Source organism: Guillardia theta, assembly GCF_000315625.1.
Source record: "Guillardia theta CCMP2712 unplaced genomic scaffold GUITHscaffold_126, whole genome shotgun sequence".
Taxonomy (NCBI): domain Eukaryota; class Cryptophyceae; order Pyrenomonadales; family Geminigeraceae; genus Guillardia; species Guillardia theta.
The window spans coordinates 154,960-174,531 of NW_005434548.1; the positions used below are offsets into that span (position 1 = coordinate 154,960).

At 51.3% G+C, this 19,572-nt stretch overlaps 4 protein-coding genes across 4 annotated transcripts; 2 read left to right on the top strand and 2 right to left on the bottom strand.

The window, feature by feature from the left end:
• Positions 1 to 171: 171 nt before the first annotated feature.
• Positions 172 to 1,250, bottom strand: GUITHDRAFT_118385 (hypothetical protein; the record flags this gene model as incomplete). Its single annotated transcript, XM_005822392.1, has 6 exons — positions 172 to 396; positions 444 to 609; positions 738 to 765; positions 815 to 924; positions 973 to 1,051; positions 1,205 to 1,250. The coding sequence occupies 6 exons, from the start codon at positions 1,248 to 1,250 to the stop codon at positions 172 to 174; spliced, it is 654 nt and encodes a 217-aa protein (XP_005822449.1).
• An 827-nt stretch (positions 1,251 to 2,077) lies between these two features.
• On the bottom strand, positions 2,078 to 4,594 carry GUITHDRAFT_146485 (hypothetical protein; the record flags this gene model as incomplete). Its single annotated transcript, XM_005822393.1, has 1 exon — positions 2,078 to 4,594. One exon carries the CDS (start codon positions 4,592 to 4,594, stop codon positions 2,078 to 2,080), a length of 2,517 nt encoding a protein of 838 aa, XP_005822450.1.
• A 3,692-nt stretch (positions 4,595 to 8,286) lies between these two features.
• GUITHDRAFT_118387 (hypothetical protein) lies at positions 8,287 to 11,025 on the top strand (the record flags this gene model as incomplete). The annotated part of the gene is made up of 1 exon (XM_005822394.1): positions 8,287 to 11,025. The coding sequence occupies one exon, from the start codon at positions 8,287 to 8,289 to the stop codon at positions 11,023 to 11,025; it is 2,739 nt and encodes a 912-aa protein (XP_005822451.1).
• Positions 11,026 to 12,250: 1,225 nt separating this feature from the next.
• GUITHDRAFT_97816 (methionyl-tRNA synthetase) lies at positions 12,251 to 19,125 on the top strand (the record flags this gene model as incomplete). Its single annotated transcript, XM_005822395.1, has 30 exons — positions 12,251 to 12,334; positions 12,564 to 12,630; positions 12,676 to 12,743; positions 12,861 to 12,911; positions 13,163 to 13,219; positions 13,408 to 13,479; positions 13,601 to 13,684; positions 13,934 to 13,978; positions 14,400 to 14,442; positions 14,696 to 14,748; positions 15,026 to 15,101; positions 15,287 to 15,370; positions 15,417 to 15,481; positions 15,686 to 15,748; positions 15,870 to 15,941; positions 16,038 to 16,121; positions 16,267 to 16,346; positions 16,565 to 16,605; positions 16,754 to 16,836; positions 17,147 to 17,242; positions 17,451 to 17,513; positions 17,650 to 17,695; positions 17,740 to 17,804; positions 17,902 to 17,997; positions 18,041 to 18,121; positions 18,475 to 18,561; positions 18,672 to 18,759; positions 18,805 to 18,872; positions 18,917 to 18,982; positions 19,095 to 19,125. Coding segments are annotated over exons 1-30 (2,034 nt in total), but the record flags the coding sequence as incomplete, so codon positions are not given.
• Positions 19,126 to 19,572: the final 447 nt, after the last annotated feature.

Genomic DNA, 19,572 nt, shown 5'->3' on the forward strand with positions numbered 1-19,572 from the left:
GCAGCAGCAGCAGCAGCAGCAGCAGCAGCAGCAGCAGCAGCAGCAGCAGCAGGCTCACCGGATGTTCATCGTGTTTGTTTTTTGTCCGGCACGTAATGCTTTTTACCCATTGCGTCCCTCACACACTGAAATATTCCATTACAAGTCTCAATCAATCAATCAATCAATCAATCAATCAACAACAACAACAACGACCACAACGACCACAACTACACTAACATCGTCGTCATCATCATCATCATCGTCATCATCATCATTATCATCACCATGACCACCTCCACCATCATCTTCATCATCTCCATCATCTCCACTATCATCTCCACCATCATCCCTCTTCTCAACCTTCATTCCGCCATGGAGTTCCTCAAGAGGAGACTTGTGTTTGACGTAAGTGATCTGCAAAATGTCTCAGCCTGTCTTGACACCTCTTCTCAACTTCTCACGCAGATCTCAACATCCGACAGCTTGATCAGAGGGTTCATGCTGTGGTCTGCGAAGCTGCAGGGAAACGTCCCGATCACAGAGAGCAGCAAGAGCAGGAGCGGGAAGAAGCGAGGGAGATGCTGAGGGAGATACTGGTGCTGCACGGAAAGTAGGTCGAGAATTTTTCTGCGGAGAACAAGAGCAGGAAGAGCAGGAGAAGGAGCAGTAGAAGCACAAGAAGGAGCATTAGCAGGAGCAGGAGCAGGAGCAGGAGCAGGAGCAGGAGTAAGTTCACAGTCTTGACGTGTAGTCACCTTGTGACCTCTACGATCTCCGCAGGAGCTGTAAACGCATCATCTCAGGTGTCAATCCTTCCTCCGTCTCACTCAACCTTCGCTGCTGTCCTTGTAGAACTCAAGAGTGCCGTCTGCATGGAGGACGCACCAGACCCTCTTGCTGGAGGAAAAGAAAAAACCGTCCGATCGCCGCATCAGCATGCCTCTGATGATAGGGGTGAGGATGGGGACAGGAGAACAATAGCAAACTCACGAAAACAGGTTGTTTCCGCTTCTCTCAGTTGGCCGATTGCTGGCTCGAGAGCTGAAGCTTGATTGTTTCATCATGGTGACTTGATCAGAGTCAGTGTCAAAGAACGATGCAGTTCAACATAACATCCTATGTTTCCCTCTGACAAGAAACCATGTCCTTATCAGAGCAGTGCCCCGATATACGATCACATTGACAAACGCTTTCTTGGTTGCTCCTCTGTCGACTCTTTCACCATGGTTCTTGCATCGCGCTCTAACTTCGTCTGGTCTCGACATCATAATCTCTCCTGTTCGTCTCTTCTTCCTGCTGCCCTCACTCCTTCATTCCATCTTCGGCTCCCTTCACGTTTTGCCCTGCAACCGTCTGGTCTACAAAGCAACAAACTTGAGCTTGACTTGTCTTGCTCTCTAGTTCGCATCTCCCGACCCTTCCACCTGCGACAACGAAGGAGAACAGGATTCTTCTCGTACTATCGTCGCTTCCTCTCTGCTAGTGCCCCTTCTCACATGAGTACTACCACTAGCTCCCCATTTTGTACCAACAGCTAAAAAAGAACGTAGTCAGAGGAAGTAAATGAAGTCCGCCTCAGATAAATGCTAGCGGGGGCAGCAACTTTGCTCTACTGAGGTGTATTGAGAGTCTCACTGCCCGCACTGGCACCCAGTTATCAGAGTGCCCGGCACTGTCGCAGGTTGACTCAGTCAGCGTACTGAGAGGCCGGGCGGCAGGATCGGACAGGTGTGCGGGGCCCGGTGCTCCTCTCCGAACTCAGTCTGGTGGTTGGCCTTTCTGCTCTCCTGATCATCGGATTGTCCTCGTACTGATTTTTGACTTAACTTTGGGTAAAGACTCAAACCGCCGGGCCCGCCCTTTCCGAGGCTCAGTCAGTGGGCCTTTCTCAGTTAGTACTGACGGTATTTATTTTCCGGGCGGCCAAGTCGTAGTTGGAATGGTCAGCTGCCACTTTAAGATCATACAAGTCTCAGGCTGTTGAAATGATGATGTTGAGGGTCAGAAACGTTTATCCACAAAGGTTGATATCTGAGAGTCGACACTTCATAGCCAGACAGCTTCGGAGCCCTAGTAAGCTTCACAAGCCTGTGCACTAAAACTTCTTCTCCTCTAACAGTTGTTCCGCACTATCAAAGGCTCTGGAGATGCTGGACACCAGCTGCTCTCGTTTCTTCTCGTTCCCTTGCAAGATCGTTGACCTCTCAATCGTCGTCAGGAGCTGATTCAAGTTGGTCGCATCTGGGAGTATAAACTTCTGATTTTTGATGTTGTCGTCAAGTGCTTTCTTGTACGCTGCCTTGGCGCGTTTGATCTCTTCGCGGAACCTCTCATACTCCTCGTACGCCTTCTGCTCTCTCTGCTGGACAGCTGCTGAGTCTCTCTTCTCCTTGCCCATCTGTTGCCACTGGTCAACGGCGCCAGTGAGTCTGGATGACAAGTGCTTCAGCTGCTTCCCGCTCGAGCTCTCGAGGCTGGCGATGTCACGACGAAGCGCGCCGACTTGCTGAGTGAAGGGAAACACGGGCGGGGGGTGAGCTCGGTAAGAGCTGTTCTTGATCTCGTCGGTCAGGCTGTTGACTTTCTCTGCCAGGATCTGCACGTCATACTCGAGCTTGGCCTTGCCGATCTTGTCGGCAGACGAGCGGATCTTGTCGTTGACCTGCTGGATGAGACCGTCGTACCTGCTGTCCTGCATCTGCTCCATCTTGGTCTTGATCTGCTGCAGCTTAGAGCCGTTGGGACTGCCGAACCGCTCCGAGGCGATCAGTCTCTCTACCGCCATATCGTAATCCAGCAGCGCCTCGTGCAGCTCCAGCATGAGCTGATTGGCCTGCTGGTTGGCTTTACGTTCTTGGCTGAGCTGGGCGACTTCTTTAGCGCTCTGGAGCCTGGAGGAGAGATCACTTTGAAGCTTGTCGACTTGGTTGGTAAGTATGCTCAGCGAGGCCTCGTCGAGGGTTTTTTGCGAGGACTGTATCTCCTTTCTGACTTTGTCCAGGGGTGACATGTCAAGCGGCGAGAAGTCTTGCCTGTTGATCTTTCTGTCGAGCGTTGACCTTAGATTTCTCTCTGCTGTGCTGAAATGTTTGTTCACCTGAAGCATTTTGGTCTTCCACTTTGGATCGACAGACGAGATTCTTTCCCTTTGTTTCAACGCTTCTCGCTTTGCCGTCGCAAGCCTCTCAAGCAAGTGTTTCTTATCGTGTTCAACAAGCTCACACCGCTCGACATCGTTCTGCAGGCCCTGCAGCATGTCTCTGTACATAGCGTCCACGTCGGGGTTGGCCTGCTCCATCACCTTGTAGTGAAAGGATCGGACACACCTGTCAGTTCTCTGACTCATGGCATTGAAGAACATCTGCATCGCTTTCTGCCGGGTGGTTCGAATCTTGGCGAGGAGATCTGAGCGTTGTGACTCAGAGATGTCAGGGTCGACTTTGATGCTCATCTTGAGCATCCCCAAGTGATTGAAGTCAGGAAGCTGGACAGAGTCCAAGTCGTGCCCGATCATCTCCCACACATCCGAATCGATCTTGGCGATCGCGGTATCCACCTCCCTCACAAGCTTCGCAACGTAATGCTCACTGTTTCGTTCCAGGAGGCACTGGGTAAAGTTGCGTTGAAGGGATTTCACTTCAGCAATGACTCTGTCAGCTCCAGGCACTTTGCACTTCCTGAGCACCTTTAGGAGGTTCATTTCCTCTTCACATGCAGCTGCAAAATCTTCGCGCGTTGCAGTTGTTTGTTCAAATCTAGTTTCAATCTTTCTGGCTGCATTTCGTTTGACTCTACGAAGAATTGACTTCAGATCCGACTGGATGGATTGAGTGAGAGGCAAGCCCAGGTGCAAGGCTTCGTACACCCGACAGCGAGTCGTTTGGAAGAGATCCATCAGGTCGTCTGCGTTGGTGAGCCCTGTGTCCTCTTTGAAGGCATGCATCGCGCTTGTGGCCACCAGGTTCTTGGCGAGAGTCTCGCAAGCCATCTTGTCGTCGCTGTTGGAGCTGAGCAGGGAGAGGAACATCTCGCGCAGGTTCTCGATGGTGACCTGGTCCCCGCCCTCATCAAGCTTGGGTGTCTTGAGCACGAGGGGGATGACAGCTTCCAGGCCGGAGAGGTCCTCGTCCTTGACGGAGAAGATGGACCGCAGGCTCTGCAGCAGCTCTCTCAGCACATCCCCGCGTCCCTCAGCAGAAGCGATGCTGGCGTAGGGGAAGGCGGCGACGATGGTGACCGACTTAGCGACGGTGATGATCCCGCTGATGTTGATGGCGTTGGCGATCTCGAATGTCTTGCCACGCGTATCCTTGAAGCCGGGGCAGTCACAGATCGCCACCTTCCGTTTGGCGTCTCTGTACACGCCTGGCACGTCAGTCTGCGACTTTCCGCGGTCATGTCCGATGACGAAGATCTCGTTGCCATGGTCATCAGTGATGGGATCGCCCTCTGATACGAGGTGGACAGCGCCTCTTTCTTTCTTTGCATGCAAGGAAGACATTCCTTTGATCATGGCAGTGAGGATGGTACTCTTGCCTATGCCAGTTTCACCGATGACCATGATGCAATGCATTCCAGCAGCTTTCTTGATCTGTTTGGAAGTTGTCTGCATTTGTTTGTGAAACTCATCTAAGTCCAACTTTGTTGTATCCTCTGATTCCGTGTCATCGATTTCAGAGCGTGGGGATCCTCGTTGTGTATCACATAATTGATGATCTTCCATCTGATTGATAGAGTGCTCTTGCGATGTTTCGTTGATGCATTTATGATTGTGACGTCCAGCTTTCTTCTGTTTTGATGGTCGGGATTCGAGGAATTGAGGTTGCTCTAGAATCAAGTTTTGATGGTGATGAGGCACTAATGAGCAAGTTATTTCTGTTTTGTTCTCATGGATGCTCGAACAAAATGACTCAAGCATGGACGTCTGTGATTCACAGTTAAGATCAAGATCAAATCAAAATCTCAGATGTTCATACATCACACGTGTTTTCTTCGACAAGATTTCCATCTTCTCGCTCACGTTTTCTATTTCTGTCCTCGGTTGTTGACTTAGCAACTGCCACAAGCTCCTTAGTTCTTGATCATCGCAAACTTACATCATGTTTCACCTGTTCGCAGCTGCATTGCCGGTCTGGTCCATTCTGCCGTGAAATGAAGCTGTGACAGCCGTTGAAAGGAAGTGCTCAGTGTGTCAACCCAAGTCTCTCTGATCGCGGTCCATTCCTCCTGGTTGTCACCATCGCTGATGAGCCAACCGCTGCTGCTCATCCAAGTCATGAGCTGAGAGACATGAGATCCTGTCAGAGCGCCTTCTTTGTGCTTTCTTGCACTTCTTATCACGAAATTACCAAAGAAAGCGCTGTTTAGTTCGCTCATCTTCAAGATCACCATGTTGCTGAATGCCTTGTCCAATCTTAAAGAATGGCCATCGAGCAAAATACTCCGACCTTCATCAGACTGAAAGAAAGTTTTCAAGAATTCTTCCATACGATGCAACGCTTGCTCTAAACTTGTGTTCACGCAGTAACAATCGGGCATGATCTGCTCTCTCCACATCTGCAATGTTCCAAGTGAATGTCGCTTGAGCTCGGTCATAACGGTGTAGTCTAGAATTCCTATGGAAAGTTTTTCATTCGAAATTTTTATCCCCTTGGAGATCCTCCATGACTCAAATGATGGAGAAACAATCTTATACCAAAGCAAATCATTATTCAATTTCTCGAAATCGGATTTGCGAAATTTAGATGCTTTTGATCTGTACTGAGAGAGCAACCATTCAGGATCAGACTTTGTGTCTCTTGACCATAAGAAGAAAATCAGGAATGATGAAAGAAAAAAGCAAGAATGAGAATCATCGTCGAATATCGAGGTATCTGTTTCACATAGATTCTTCAATACTTCATCGGGAATGACTCCAACAACCCCTGGTTCACTGGAATAAGCTACCAAAACCGTCGTGCTATCTAAAAGATGCTCTGAGACTGAAGATGAAGGGATTGAGAGGCTTTCAACCAGATCAGCGATAGCCTTGCTGACGTTCTGAATCTGATCTCTTGACTCCTTTGTTTTGATAAGGCAAAGGTCTCGTGGGATTTGATGTGGGTTCAAAATCACTGCAGAATTCTGTTCTCCATTGGTTCTTGTAACACATGACAACATGGTTTCTCGCATCTTCCTGTTATTTCCAAAGATTCCATATTGGTAATCCATGATGGCATTGAAGAACTCTGAACCTTCCACCTGGCAGCCATGATAAGTATTCCTGCAAGAAATACACCAACACCACGAAGTCGGAACAGACTCGCTGCTAGGTCTTCGAGCAAGAAATTGAGGACAACTTGACTGAGAATATGTGTCCGTGATGACAACGAAAGTCATATCATTTTCTTCAAGCATGTTTCTGTCTTCAAATTCTCTCAGCAACGAGAATAGTGTGTTTAGGCTTAGAGAATAGTCTTGAAATTCAACCTTTGTCTTGCTGTCAAACTTGAAAGTGCATGGAGCAAAGAACATCTCATTATCATGAGTCACACTCCTCCCAGCTAAAAAGACTACAATCAGCTCGGGTAGAGCTTGGTCGTAACATCGCAAACTCTCTCGTATGAACGTGATCAAATCTGTCTTGCTCCCTGGGTCCTTCAGGATCGAGGAATGTGCTCTGGAGCTTTGAGAAAGAGATCTGTCAAACTGAGTTGCTTCTTGCACAAAGCATGAAAGTCTGTAATCTTCGGTTGCATAGTTGTCAGCACCGATGCTAAGCCCAACAACCCTTGGTGCCTCGAGAAAAATGACTTCATAGGAATAGGGAAGGACATCTTTGATTGGAACGACTTCTTGATCATTCCTGGAAGAGTGTCCGATCTTGCTTGCACTGAAAAACAAAATTTCAGCTGAGCAAACTCATGGCAAGCAAGAGTATTCATAATTCAAGAAATAGAATGGAGCACTGCCTAATTATTATTTTCATCATGAGAACTTCAAATCTCAGTTACAATCTTCATACGTCTAGTACCAATTCTTTCGAGCGAAAAGTTTTCTTGCCTTCTCGCTTCGTGTTGCAAGGCATAATAGTTTCATCAGAGACAGAGGGCATTCACCACGATGCTGCTGCTGATTGTTCTTCTCGGAGAAGATTCCATCCCTGTCAAACACAACGTAACTTTTTTTCGTTTCTGTTCTTCTTGACATTTCGTTTTTCCTCTCAATACTTTGGACCACTGCAATGTCAAAATCCCTTGCGCGGTTGAAAATGGGCTTCGAGGATGAGCGATTTGACCATTCATCAGATGTGAAGATTTCAAGACACACATCTTGCAGCTCATCATCTTCAGTATGGAAGAAATAAAGACGCGCAAGAGCATCAACCCAAGCTCCCCGAGGAGTTTCAGGAACAAGGCCCTCTCTTGCATAAGGTCTATCAACAATGCATGACAACCTCGTCGACCCGCTTGCGACTCTCTCATATAAATCATCCAAGATGACCTTGTCTGCTACAAATGCACCCACTCCTTCGGGAGATTGCTGGGTGTTGCAAATAGCAAAGCGTCTTAGAAGATCCGAAGAAATGCGACAAACATGCTCGCGGTCCATAAATTTTTTTCTGCATTGAACGATCAAGCAAAGGCAATGCTAACTATTCAACAACAGGTAGAAAACTCGCAATTTTCTACTTGAGACTAAAACGATATGAAATCTCTTATCTCTGCCTCGCACCTTGCACCACTTCTACGACAACATCTTGCATGGCTTTCATCCTGCATGTGTTGCTCATGGTGAAGTAAGTACAAAATTCTCTCTTGTTACTGCCATCAGCATTTCCTTCACGCTTTCTTTAACCTCCTACCGCGTCGCTCTCTTGGTATCTTGCTTCTTTCCTCCTCCTCCCCTCTTCACTTCTCCTCCTCCTCCCCTGCTACCTTCCCTCAGACCATGCTTGTGTGCATTCCAAAGTTCCCACCAACCTGCATCACCCCACCCTACTGACATCGACCTCGCGCCAAAAAGTCGCCCTCCACCCCAGCATCCTACTCTGAGTACCCACCCTTCTTCATGGTTGCCTACCCCCACTCGATCTATATGATAGTTCCTAGCTCAAGTTTACGACCTTCTCGTGGCCGCAAGGGTACTGGGGCTGAGTCCAAGGTGAGTGTGCATTGCAGGGAGGGGTGGTATATGATTGAGCAAAGTGGGGGTGATAGAGGTAAGTTGGTGGGGTCATCCAATGTAGGATGCAATGCCGATGGGGGTAGTGTAATTCATCAGTCATCGGTAACGAGGGGTAGGGTAGTTCACAAAAGCGCAGATATGGGAGACGAAGGAAGAACGAAAAGAGGACGAGAACAAAAGAAACAAAGCCAGGAAGCAAATACACCCAAGAAAGCAAGAAACAGTCTAGAAGATGCTGAAGAGCAAGAAACAAAGATCGACATTGACATCCAAACCCTCAATGAGCTGGTTCATGCTTCATCAGAGCAGATCAAAAAAGCTGCTGGAATGCATTGCATCATGGTCATCGGCAAGACCGGAATAGGCAAGAGTACCATCCTCACTGCCATGATCAAAGGAATGTCTTCCTTGCATGCAAAGAAAGAAAGAGGCGCTGTCCACCTCGTATCAGAGGGCGATCCCATCACTGATGACCATGGCAACGAGATCTTCGTCATCGGACATGACCGCGGAAAGTCGCAGACTGACGTGCCAGGCGTGTACAGAGACGCCAAACGGAAGGTGGCGATCTGTGACTGCCCCGGCTTCAAGGATACGCGTGGCAAGACATTCGAGATCGCCAACGCCATCAACATCAGCGGGATCATCACCGTCGCTAAGTCGGTCACCATCGTCGCCGCCTTCCCCTACGCCAGCATCGCTTCTGCTGAGGGACGCGGGGATGTGCTGAGAGAGCTGCTGCAGAGCCTGCGGTCCATCTTCTCCGTCAAGGACGAGGACCTCTCCGGCCTGGAAGCTGTCATCCCCCTCGTGCTCAAGACACCCAAGCTTGATGAGGGCGGGGACCAGGTCACCATCGAGAACCTGCGCGAGATGTTCCTCTCCCTGCTCAGCTCCAACAGCGACGACAAGATGGCTTGCGAGACTCTCGCCAAGAACCTGGTGGCCACAAGCGCGATGCATGCCTTCAAAGAGGACACAGGGCTCACCAACGCAGACGACCTGATGGATCTCTTCCAAACGACTCGCTGTCGGGTGTACGAAGCCTTGCACCTGGGCTTGCCTCTCACTCAATCCATCCAGTCGGATCTTCAAGAAATTTACAATGACTTGAAGGAGACAGCTAATGTGAAAATGGCTCAGGTTTCCATGGATCAGGCTGAGCCAGGAGATTTCGCAGCTGCATGTGAAGAAGAAATGAACTTCCTAAAGGTGCTCAGGAAGTACAAGGTGCCTGGAGCTGACAGAGTTCTGAACGCGATTCGAGCGACAACGTATAGAAGAAAAAAGACTGTAAAACAACAGAATACAAACAACAAAGAAAAAAAGCTTACGAGGGAGCTGGATAACGCTATCGCCAAGATTGATTCGGATGTGTGGGAGATGATCGGGCACGACTTGGACTCTGTCCAGCTTCCTGACTTCAATCACTTGGGGAAGCTCAAGATGAGCATCAAAGACGACCCTGACATCTCTGAGTCACAACGCTCAGATCTCCTCGCCAAGATTCGAACCACCCGGCAGAAAGCGATGCAGATGTTCTTCAATGCCATGAGTCAGAGAACTGACAGGTGTGTCCGATCCTTTCACTACAAGGTGATGGAGCAGGCCAACCCCGACGTGGACGCTATGTACAGAGACATGCTGCAGGGCCTGCAGAACGATGTCGAGCGGTGTGAGCTTGTTGAACACGATAAGAAAGACTTGCTTGAGAGGCTTGCGACGGCAAAACGAGAAGCGTTGAAACAAAGGGAAAGAATCTCGTCTGTCGATCCAAAGTGGAAGACCAAAATGAATGAAATCAGCTCAATTCTGAGCACAGCAGAGAGAAATCTAAGGTCAACGCTCGACAGAAAGATCAACAGACAAGACTTCTCGCCGCTTGACATGTCACCCCTGGACAAAGTCAGAAAGGAGATACAGTCCTCGCAAAAAACCCTCGACGAGGCCTCGCTGAGCATACTTACCAACCAAGTCGACAAGCTTCAAAGTGATCTCTCCTCCAGGCTCCAGAGCGCTAAAGAAGTCGCCCAGCTCAGCCAAGAACGTAAAGCCAACCAGCAGGCCAATCAGCTCATGCTGGAGCTGCACGAGGCGCTGCTGGATTACGATATGGCGGTAGAGAGACTGATCGCCTCGGAGCGGTTCGGCAGTCCCAACGGCTCTAAGCTGCAGCAGATCAAGACCAAGATGGAGCAGATGCAGGACAGCAGGTACGACGGTCTCATCCAGCAGGTCAACGACAAGATTCGATCGTCTGCCGACAAGATCGGCAAGGCCAAGCTCGAGTATGACGTGCAGATCCTGACAGAGAAAGTCAACAGCCTGACCGACGAGATCAAGAACAGCTCTTACCGAGCTCACCCCCCGCCCGTGTTTCCCTTCACTCAGCAAGTCGGCGCGCTTCGTCGTGACATCGCCAGCCTCGAGAGCTCGAGCGGGAAGCAGCTGAAGCACTTGTCATCCAGACTCACTGGCGCCGTTGACCAGTGGCAACAGATGGGCAAGGAGAAGAGAGACTCAGCAGCTGTCCAGCAGAGAGAGCAGAAGGCGTACGAGGAGTATGAGAGGTTCCGCAAAGAGATCAAACGCGCCAAGGCAGCGTACAAGAAAGCGTTTTTTGACAACATGGATAGGGAGAAGTTGATGCTTCCAGATGCGACCAACTTGAATCAGCTCCTGACGACGATTGAGAGGTCAACGATCTTGCAAGGGAACGAGAAGAAACGAGAGCAGCTGGTGTCCAGCATCTCCGATACGCTTTCCCAAGCGAGCTCACAGCTAGATGACTTTAAAGCACGACATAAGGAAATGGAGATATCTCGGCGGCGAGAGGCTCAAGCTTCTGGCCATAATCAGTCATGCGTTGTTTGTTGATTCTGTCAGTTTTATTGAATGCAGTTACCACCTCACGGTTGTACCGTGTGTGAGTTGTTACTAACCGTGTGTTGGTGTTTGGTACGCCCCCGTAGTGCTTTACTCAAAGTTAAGTTAAAAATCAGTACGAGGACAAGGTAGTAGTTAAAATGCCGGCTGAGTACGAGGACAAGGTAGTACTGAGCAGTGCCGCGCATGCAGTGCGCCGCACCGCCGCAGCCCGGAGCGCCTCTAAAACCCGAGGGCTCAGCAGTGCCAGTGCACTGCGGCAAGCTGGGCCGGCCCCGGCTACGGATTAAGGCCGCTAATCCTGGTACAAGTAACCCCGGGCGGGGCCCGGGGTGTGACTGCCTAAACTTTAAAATCACTGTCGCGGGGCCGGCCCGGTTGAAACGAAGTTTCCGATCACCGCATTGAAACGGCAGTGCCCGGCGCCGCACCCCGCTGGCCCCCGCATCTCGGTGCCACTGGGCCAGGCTGGGCTTGAGGCTCTACGAGCCCGGTCCCCGGTGACCGTGCGCGGTACCGGCGGTCCGACACCGGACCCGGCCCGGGGGGCTCCGGCCCTGCCGCCACGCCGGGGTCACTCAGTGACCGTACACCACTGATACCGGGCGGGCACTCGCCCAGCGCCAAAAAACTAACACCCTGAGCTAATTGCTTTAGGAGGCCGACAATCAATGCGCTCTGGCGGTATGTCATGCAGAGAGGAGAAGGGAAAGGGTGAACAGATCTGTGAAGGGAGAGGAGAGGAGAGAGGAGAGAGGAGAAGAGAGGAGAGAGGAGAGGAGAGAGGAGAGGAGAGGAGAGGAGAGGAGAGAGAGGAGGGAGCAGAAGGCTTTTTATTGAGCCGGAGCAATCCATAACTTGATTATCAGTTGCGCTTTGCCTGATGGCGCCATTCTTCTGTTCAGCATGGCAAGTTCAAGGTCAGCAACTTCATTCACATCTCTTCATCTCATGCTTCGCAGGGTTTGCTCCCAAGTTCCTTCGCCTTGCCAGCCACCATGGCCACAAGGCTGTTACTGCACGGCGATTCAGCTCCGCCCGAAGGCCTCCAGTCAGCCGGGCTCCCGCGATGCAGGTTCTTCCTCCTCACTCCCACATCTCCCTGCGTGCTGAGCACAGACAGGCCGGAAGTTCTCCTTCTGCCGACAAACCCTTCGTCTGCACCACTCCGCTGTGATCATCGCTGCATGCTCAATCAGCCTGATGCTGCTGCAGGTACTACGTCAACGGCCCTCCTCACATGGGGAGTGCATATCCCACCATTGCCGCAGATATTCTTGCTGACTACTACAGGATGACGGTGAGGAGGAGGAAGAGGAGGAGGAAGAGGAAGAGGAGGAATAGGGGGAAGAGGAGGAAGAGGAGGAGAGAGATAAGACAAAGAAAGCTGGAAAAGAGGGAGAAGGAAGGAGAGGATGAAGATATTGAAGACGTGAAGAAGTCAGAGGAGAAGAAGAGGCACCAGCGAGGAATAGAGTGCGACAGGGAGAGAAGCAAGAGAGGAGCAGGGGTGGATGAAATGTTGGCAGGGAAGACCAGCCGTGTTTGTGACGGGAAGTGATGAACATGGCGAGAAGATTGCAACAACAGCAGCAGGTAAGATGAGAGGAGGAGAAGATAATGTTTGTGAGGCCAAGACAGGGAAGGGAATGGAGCCCAAACAATTCTGCGACGCGATGGTAGGAGAGTTCAAGCAGCTTTGGGACAAGGTCTTGTGCTTTCAATGCAGAAGGAAGCTGACTGTAGTATCTGTTCCTGCCCTTTTCTTCTCGTCATTTGTTCCGACTTCCACCTCCACCTCCACCTCCTATCTATCTATTTGACAGCTTGGGATCAAGTACGACAGCTTCATTCGAACGACTGACGAAAAACATGAGGTAACACTGAAGCTGATGGTGATGGTGATGGTGATGGTGATGATGATGGTGATGGTGATGGTGATGGTGATGATGATGATGATGATGGTGATGGTGATGGTGATGGTGATGGTGATGGTGACGGTGATGGTGATGGTGATGGTGATGGTGATGAAATGACGACAACGATTATGATGGACTTCATGAAAGACATCCCTGCAATCAGCCGTGTGCTGAGCTGCTGTTGCAATCTCATGGTTTGTTCTTATCAGGCCATTGTTCGTGAATTCTTCCAGCGGGTGTGGGACAATGGAGATATCTACAAGAAGGTGATAAAAACCTTCCTGCTCCTGCTGCTCCTCCTACTCCTACTTCGTTCGTCTTCCCGCTGCTGGTGCTAGTGCTGGTGCTAGTGCTGGTGCTGGTGCTGGTGCTGGCGCTGGTGCTGGCGCTGGCGCTGGCGCTGGCGCTGCTGCGGCTTTTCCTCTCCTGCTCCTTTCCCTCAAAAAATGATCAGGACTACACCGGCCGCTACTGTGTGGGATGCGAAGCCTATCTAGGAGAAGACGAGATGGAAACGATTGATGATGTGAGAGGAGGAGGGGGAAAGGAGGGAAAGGAGCAAAGGAGGGGAGGAGGAGGAGGAGGAGGAGGAGGAGGAGAGGGGAAGAGCGTGGAGTGAGAATGTGTAGATGGTAAGTACCTTACAGGTGGAACATTGTTGCAAGATTCATCGGAAACCTGCGGAGCTCAGGAGAGAAGAGAATTATTTCTTCCGGCTGTCGAAATATCAGGTAGAAGATAGAAGATTGAAATTGGATGATGGAGATGGAGATGGTGCAAGTGGTGGTGTTGGTGGTGGTGGTGATGATGATGATAAGTGTTTTTCTTGCTTGGTTTTGTGGTTGGTAGTTTGTGGCTGTTGTGGCGATAGGAACCGAATGAATGCAAACATGATGACTACAAGAAGTATGATTCTTGGCAACATTTCACTTTTCTATCATCAATTGTGTTTTTCTTTTCCGCCTTTGACTTCAATGCAGGAGAAGCTTGAGGAATTGTTTCGCGATCGTCCGGACTTTGTTCAGGTCAGAACGATGGAGATAAATGGTGGTGTGATGATGATGATGATGATGATGATGATGATGATGATGATGATGATGATGATGATGATGATGATGATGATGATGATGATGATGATGATGATGATGATGATGATGATGATGATGATGATGATGATGATGATGATGATGATGATGATGAGGATTTGATGCAGATGATGCAGATGATGTCGATAATGATGATGATGAGGATTATCAACATTATTATTATTATGATAATGATGATGCTGGTAAAGAAGAGTATGTTGGTCAAGTTGATGATGGGAGTGATTGAGGAGATAATTTGACGGTAGTCGAGAAACAAGAGAAGATGCACAATGCAAGAAGAAATGTTTTGAAAGAAGAATTGAATCTATTTCTGAAGAAGAATTCACTTGATTTTCTGCAGCCTGAGTATCGTTTCAACGAAGTGAAAAACTGGATCAAAGAAGGTGGCCTCTTCCTTGCATCGGCATTATCTTCTTTGTCCTCCTCCTCCTCCTCCTCCTCCTCCTCCTCCTTCTCCTCCTCCTCCTTCTCCTCCTCCTCCTCCTCCTCCTCCTCCTCCTCCACCTTTTCGTTCTCCTCCTTCTGTTTCTCCTTCTTTTCGTCATCCTTCCCCTCTCTCTTCCTCATCGTCTGAGATCGTTTCTCTTCTTTACCTCATATCCTTCCTTGTTCTTTACTCTCTTCTCAACTTTCCAGCAGGCATCCCTGACTTCTCCATTTCTCGGAGCTCCATTACTTGGGGTATCCCCGTCCCCAACGACAAGGACCAGGCATGCGCCCTCCCACTTCCCCCTTACCGTTGCTCCTCTCTGCAGCTCCTCTCTGCAGCTCCTCTCTCCTACTCTTACTTCTCCTACTGTCCCGTGCTCTCCCCCTTCCTCCATCTCCTCTTCTTTCTAGCTCTTCTCGTTTGGACTGTTCTGCTACCTTGCCCTCTTGCTCCTTCCCGCCGTGCATGCCCGCTCTTGCTCTTCCCTGGCTTTTCTAGCCTCGTTCTCTTCGCGTGTCTGATTATCGCTTCCTCAGGTCATCTACGTCTGGTTTGACGCTCTTCTCGGATATATCTCTGCTCTCCTCCAGCAGGGAGACGAGCCCACTCTCGGTGACTCTCCTTCCTCCCCCTGCCCCTCGTGCTTCTGCTCCTGCTCCTGCTCCTGCTCCTGCTCCTGCTCCTGCTCCTGCTCCTGCTCCTACTCCTGCTTGTGCTGCCCTTGCACCTGCACCTGCACCTGCTCCTGCTCCTGCTCCTTCTCCTGCTTCCTCCTCTTTCTCAAGCTTTGTTCACAGCAAACGCCATGAAGCGAGGTTGGCCGTGCGACGTTCACATCATCGGCAAAGACATTCTCAGGTTTCACGCGGTTTACTGGCCAGGTGACTTCTCCCCCCCGCTCTTCCTCTCTCTCTGACTATCTCGCAGCCATGCTCATGTCGGCAGGAGTGCCGCTGCCTCGCTACATCCACAGCCATGGCTTCCTTACCAAGGTGAGAGAGGCGGCAAGGCACTGGAGTGAAGAGGAAGAGAGATCAAGAAGACGGGGAGATTGACAGGAGGGAAGAGGAGGAGAAAGAGGACATCGAAGAAGTAGTGAGCAAGGCACACTGAGAAGAGCAGGAAGGTGGCCGAAGGACAGGGCAGGAGCGAGAAAGATGAGCAAAGGAGGAGATGGGGAGATGACAACATTACAGGATGGGCTAAAGATGGGAAAATCGCTTGGCAATGTGCTGGAGCCGACGGAACTGGTGGAAAAGGTCAGGGGAGAGGAGGAGTGACGGGAATGTGGAGGGGTGGGAAAAAGGAGAAGAAGCAAGAGGGGGAGCGAAAGGAGCGAGAGGGAGGAGGAGGAAGAGGAGGAGATGACCCCGGACGCAGCATGGTAGCGATGCAGTTCGGTATTACTTCAGTAAGGGGCTTGACTTCGGCTCTGACGGAGATTTTAACGAGGTCAAACACTTACTACTCTCTTCGTCCTCGTCCTCGTCCTCGTCCTCGTCCTCTGCACTTCAACGACCTCCTCGTCTTTGTAACGTACGGGCGCAGGAACGATTTGCTTCCCTTCTCAACAACGACCTTGCAAATGACCTTGGAAACCTGTTGAACCGATGCCTCAGCCCTCTCCGCAAGGTTTCCTGCTGCCTGCTGCCTGCTGCCTGCTGCCTGCTGCTCCTTTGCTTTCTCTTCTGGTCTCTTCGCTCCCTTGTGTCTCATGACCTCCTGCTCCTCCTCCTCCTGCTCGTCTCCTCTCTTAGCCTCTGCTTTCTTGCTCCAGCATGCCGGCGACTCGTTCCCTGAGCTCAAGACGCCGCAAGATCACATTCTGAGGAGCAACGCCATGACACTGACGGAGAGGTAGGAGAGAGGCGGAAGTAGGAGGAAGAGCGCGAAAGAGAAAAGCGGCTGTGACGGGGTAGAGCATCGTGGAGGAGAAATCAATTTGAACTGTAGTGATGATGATACTTAAGGAGGAGGAGGAGGAGGAGGAGGAGGAGGAGGAGGAGGAGGAGGAGGAGGAGGAGGAGGAGAGGTTTTGTGTTGATTCTTCTGCTGGATTTCATTTGCACTATCAGGTGCTCATCCTCCTACGAGAGTCTAGACTTCCGATCTGCCGGCAAGTCAACACTTTCACATCACTTCCAATGACAGTATCGGCTCCTCGTCCTCGTCCTCGTCCTCGTCCTCGTCCTCGTCCTCGTCCTCGTCCTCGTCCTCGTCCTCGTCCTCTTCTCAAGGCTCATTTGGTCCTTGTCATGCGGCAGGTGAGGCCGCGCTCGAGCTAGCAAGGATCGGCAACAAATACATGGACGACAGCGCGCCATGGACGCTCTTCAAAGAGGGAAAGGTCGACAACTCCCTCCTCGCCTCCTCTCCTTCTCTCCACCCCCCTTTTTTCCCTTCTCCTCTCCTCCTCTCCTCCTCTCCTCCTCTTCTCCTCTCCTCGTCTTCACCCCCCTTTTTTCCCTTCTCCTCCTCCCCTCCTCCCCTCCTCTCCTCCTCTCCTTCCCCCTTTTTCCCTTCTCCTCTCCTGCTCTCCTCTTCTTCGCCTCTCCGTCCCCCTCTCCCTCCTTTTCATCCCAAAACTCTCTTTCGTCTTCTCCCCGTCTCTCTTCCTCTTCCTCTCTTTCTTTGGCATGTTCTGAGCCGAGCAGCAGAAGGAGGAAGGCTTTCTCGTCCTTATGTCAATCTTGGAGTCTGTCAGGATTGCTGCTGTCATGCTCAAGCCCATGATCCCAGACCTCTCCCTCAAGGTTTCAACTTTCAGCTGCTGCTGCTGATCCTCCTCCACTACCTCCGCCTCCTTCACCTGCTCGTGCTCCTCCCGCAGCTCCTCCGCAGCAACTGCTGCTCCTGCTGCTCCTGCTGCTCCTCTTGCGGCACTTGCTCCTGCTCTTGATCATTCCTCTAGTCTTCTCCTTCTTTGCTGTCGTTTGTCTTCATTCCAACCTCTTCTGGTAGATCTATCTTCAGCTCGGGTTCTCCCAAGAGGCATGGAAGGCTATCAGCTGGAAAGATACTGAGGTTAGCGAAACGCAGATACGCTGGTGGTGGTGGGGCTGGTGCTGGTGCTGGTGCTGGTAGTGCTGGTAGTGCTGGTAGTGCTGGTGCTGGTGCTGGTGCTGGTGCTGGTGCTGGTGCCTACTTACCTGTATTGCAGTGGCAGGACCTCCCTGCAGGACAGAAGCTTCCCGATCCTCGTCCAGGTGAAGGAGAGGTCAGACGTCGCGAACATGAACGTTCCTCCTAGTCTTCAGCAAAATCGAGATTGAAGAATCAGCTCAGGCTGCTCCCACTGACAACAAGGAAGAGAAGGTACCTGCTGCTGCTGCTGCTGCTGCTGCTGTTGCTGCTGCTCCAGCCCTTCCGTTTGTCTGTCAGATTTACTTCATTCTTGATTGTGTATGAACAGAAGAAGCAACAACAGAAGCAACAACAGCAGCAACAGCAGCAGCAACAACAACAGGATCTTGCTGACTTTCTCCGCCTCGATCTTCGCGTTGGAAAGGTTTGACTTCCTGAACAGAAGCGACCGGCTCATCATCTTTTAGATTCTGACAGCCGAGAAACATCCTGACGCCGATTCCCTTCTCGTCGAGCAGATCGATGTTGGGGAGGAGACTCCTCGTCAGGTCCATCCTCCTCAACCCATTCCTGCCTCCCTCGTCCTCGTCCTCGTCCTCGTCCTCATCCTCATCCTGCCCCAAGTCCCTCATTCTTGCCCCCTTCCCCCTTTTCTCTCCCACTTTTTGTTTCTTCAGTTGCTGCAATTTGTCTCGTTCCATTCTCCTTCCCCTCTTGTTATTTCAAGACTACTCGCTTCCTTTCATGATACAATTCTGTTTGATGTCGACTGCTGTGGTCATCGAATCCCTCTCACTCACTCACTTGTTTTTGTCGCTTCCCTTCTTCGCTCCTCCACCTCTACCTGACTTTCACTTCTCTTCCTCTCTTCTCCACCTCTACCTGACTGTCATCTCTGCAGATTGTCAGTGGGCTGGCGAAGTTTTACAGTCCGGAGCAGCTGGTGGGTAGGAAGGTTGTTGTCCTCTGCAATCTCAAGCCAGCTAAGGTGTCCTCCTCCTCCTCCTCCTCCTCCTCCTCTCCTCGTTCTTCTCTTCTCTCCTCTTCCTATCTCTTCATTGACGTCATCCTTCTACTCCCCTCTGACTGAGCGATCAGATGAGGGGTGTGGAGTCGCAAGGCATGGTACTTGCTGCGGGCACTGACAACGTCGAGCTCTTGTCTCCACCTGAGGAGTCAGCAGTGGGTGGGTGAAGATGAGGGAGGGAGGGAGAGGCTGAGAGGAGAGCAGGGGATCGAGTCAAGGAGGAGGGCGGAGAGGACCCGATGCCAGACCCGCTGCTCAAGTCAAAGTCTCAGGTGCCTTGCTCGCACTTGACAAGCTGCTTGACTTCCTGCCACAGGCCAAAGTTTGGGATCGAGTCGTGGAGGAGCTCAAGACCGACTCGGAATGCCGAGCGACTTACAAGGTGCTACGGCTCTTTCTCCTCATCCCCATCATCTTCTCCCCCCCTCAAGCTCCTCACGCTCTTTCTTTCCTGTCGCCGCCTATCCCGCGTTGCCTTGGTGACGTGGTCATAGGACAAGCGGCTCGTTACCTCGCAGGGCGCTTGCTCCGTCCCTTCGCTCAAAGACGCTCCTATCAAGTAGATCAAGTTGTCTTTCAAGTAGATTGGGCTATCCGAGTGACGCAACTCGTTGAGTAAGCTCACTGAGCTCTGCCCGGGCCCCAGGCCGGCGCTGTGCCCCGGCCCCGGCCCGTAATACACACGGCTGAGTCCACCAGAGAGTCCACAGTCTGGTCCACAGCTGGGTCCGGGAGCGGGTCCCGATCGGATGCGCAGGGCGAGTCGATGCGTCCCGCGATGCGTCGGAAGTTCGGAATGAGCGGGGATGCGGGGAGCAGTTGGGATGGCGAGGGACTCGGGGAGGGATGGGTGAGTGAAGGAGGGGGGAAGAGGACGAGAAGAGCATGACGGGACAGCCATCACCATGAGAGCTATGCGTCATGCTCCTTCCACATGAACCGCCAAGCTCGCAGGCAAGGGGTGACAGGAGC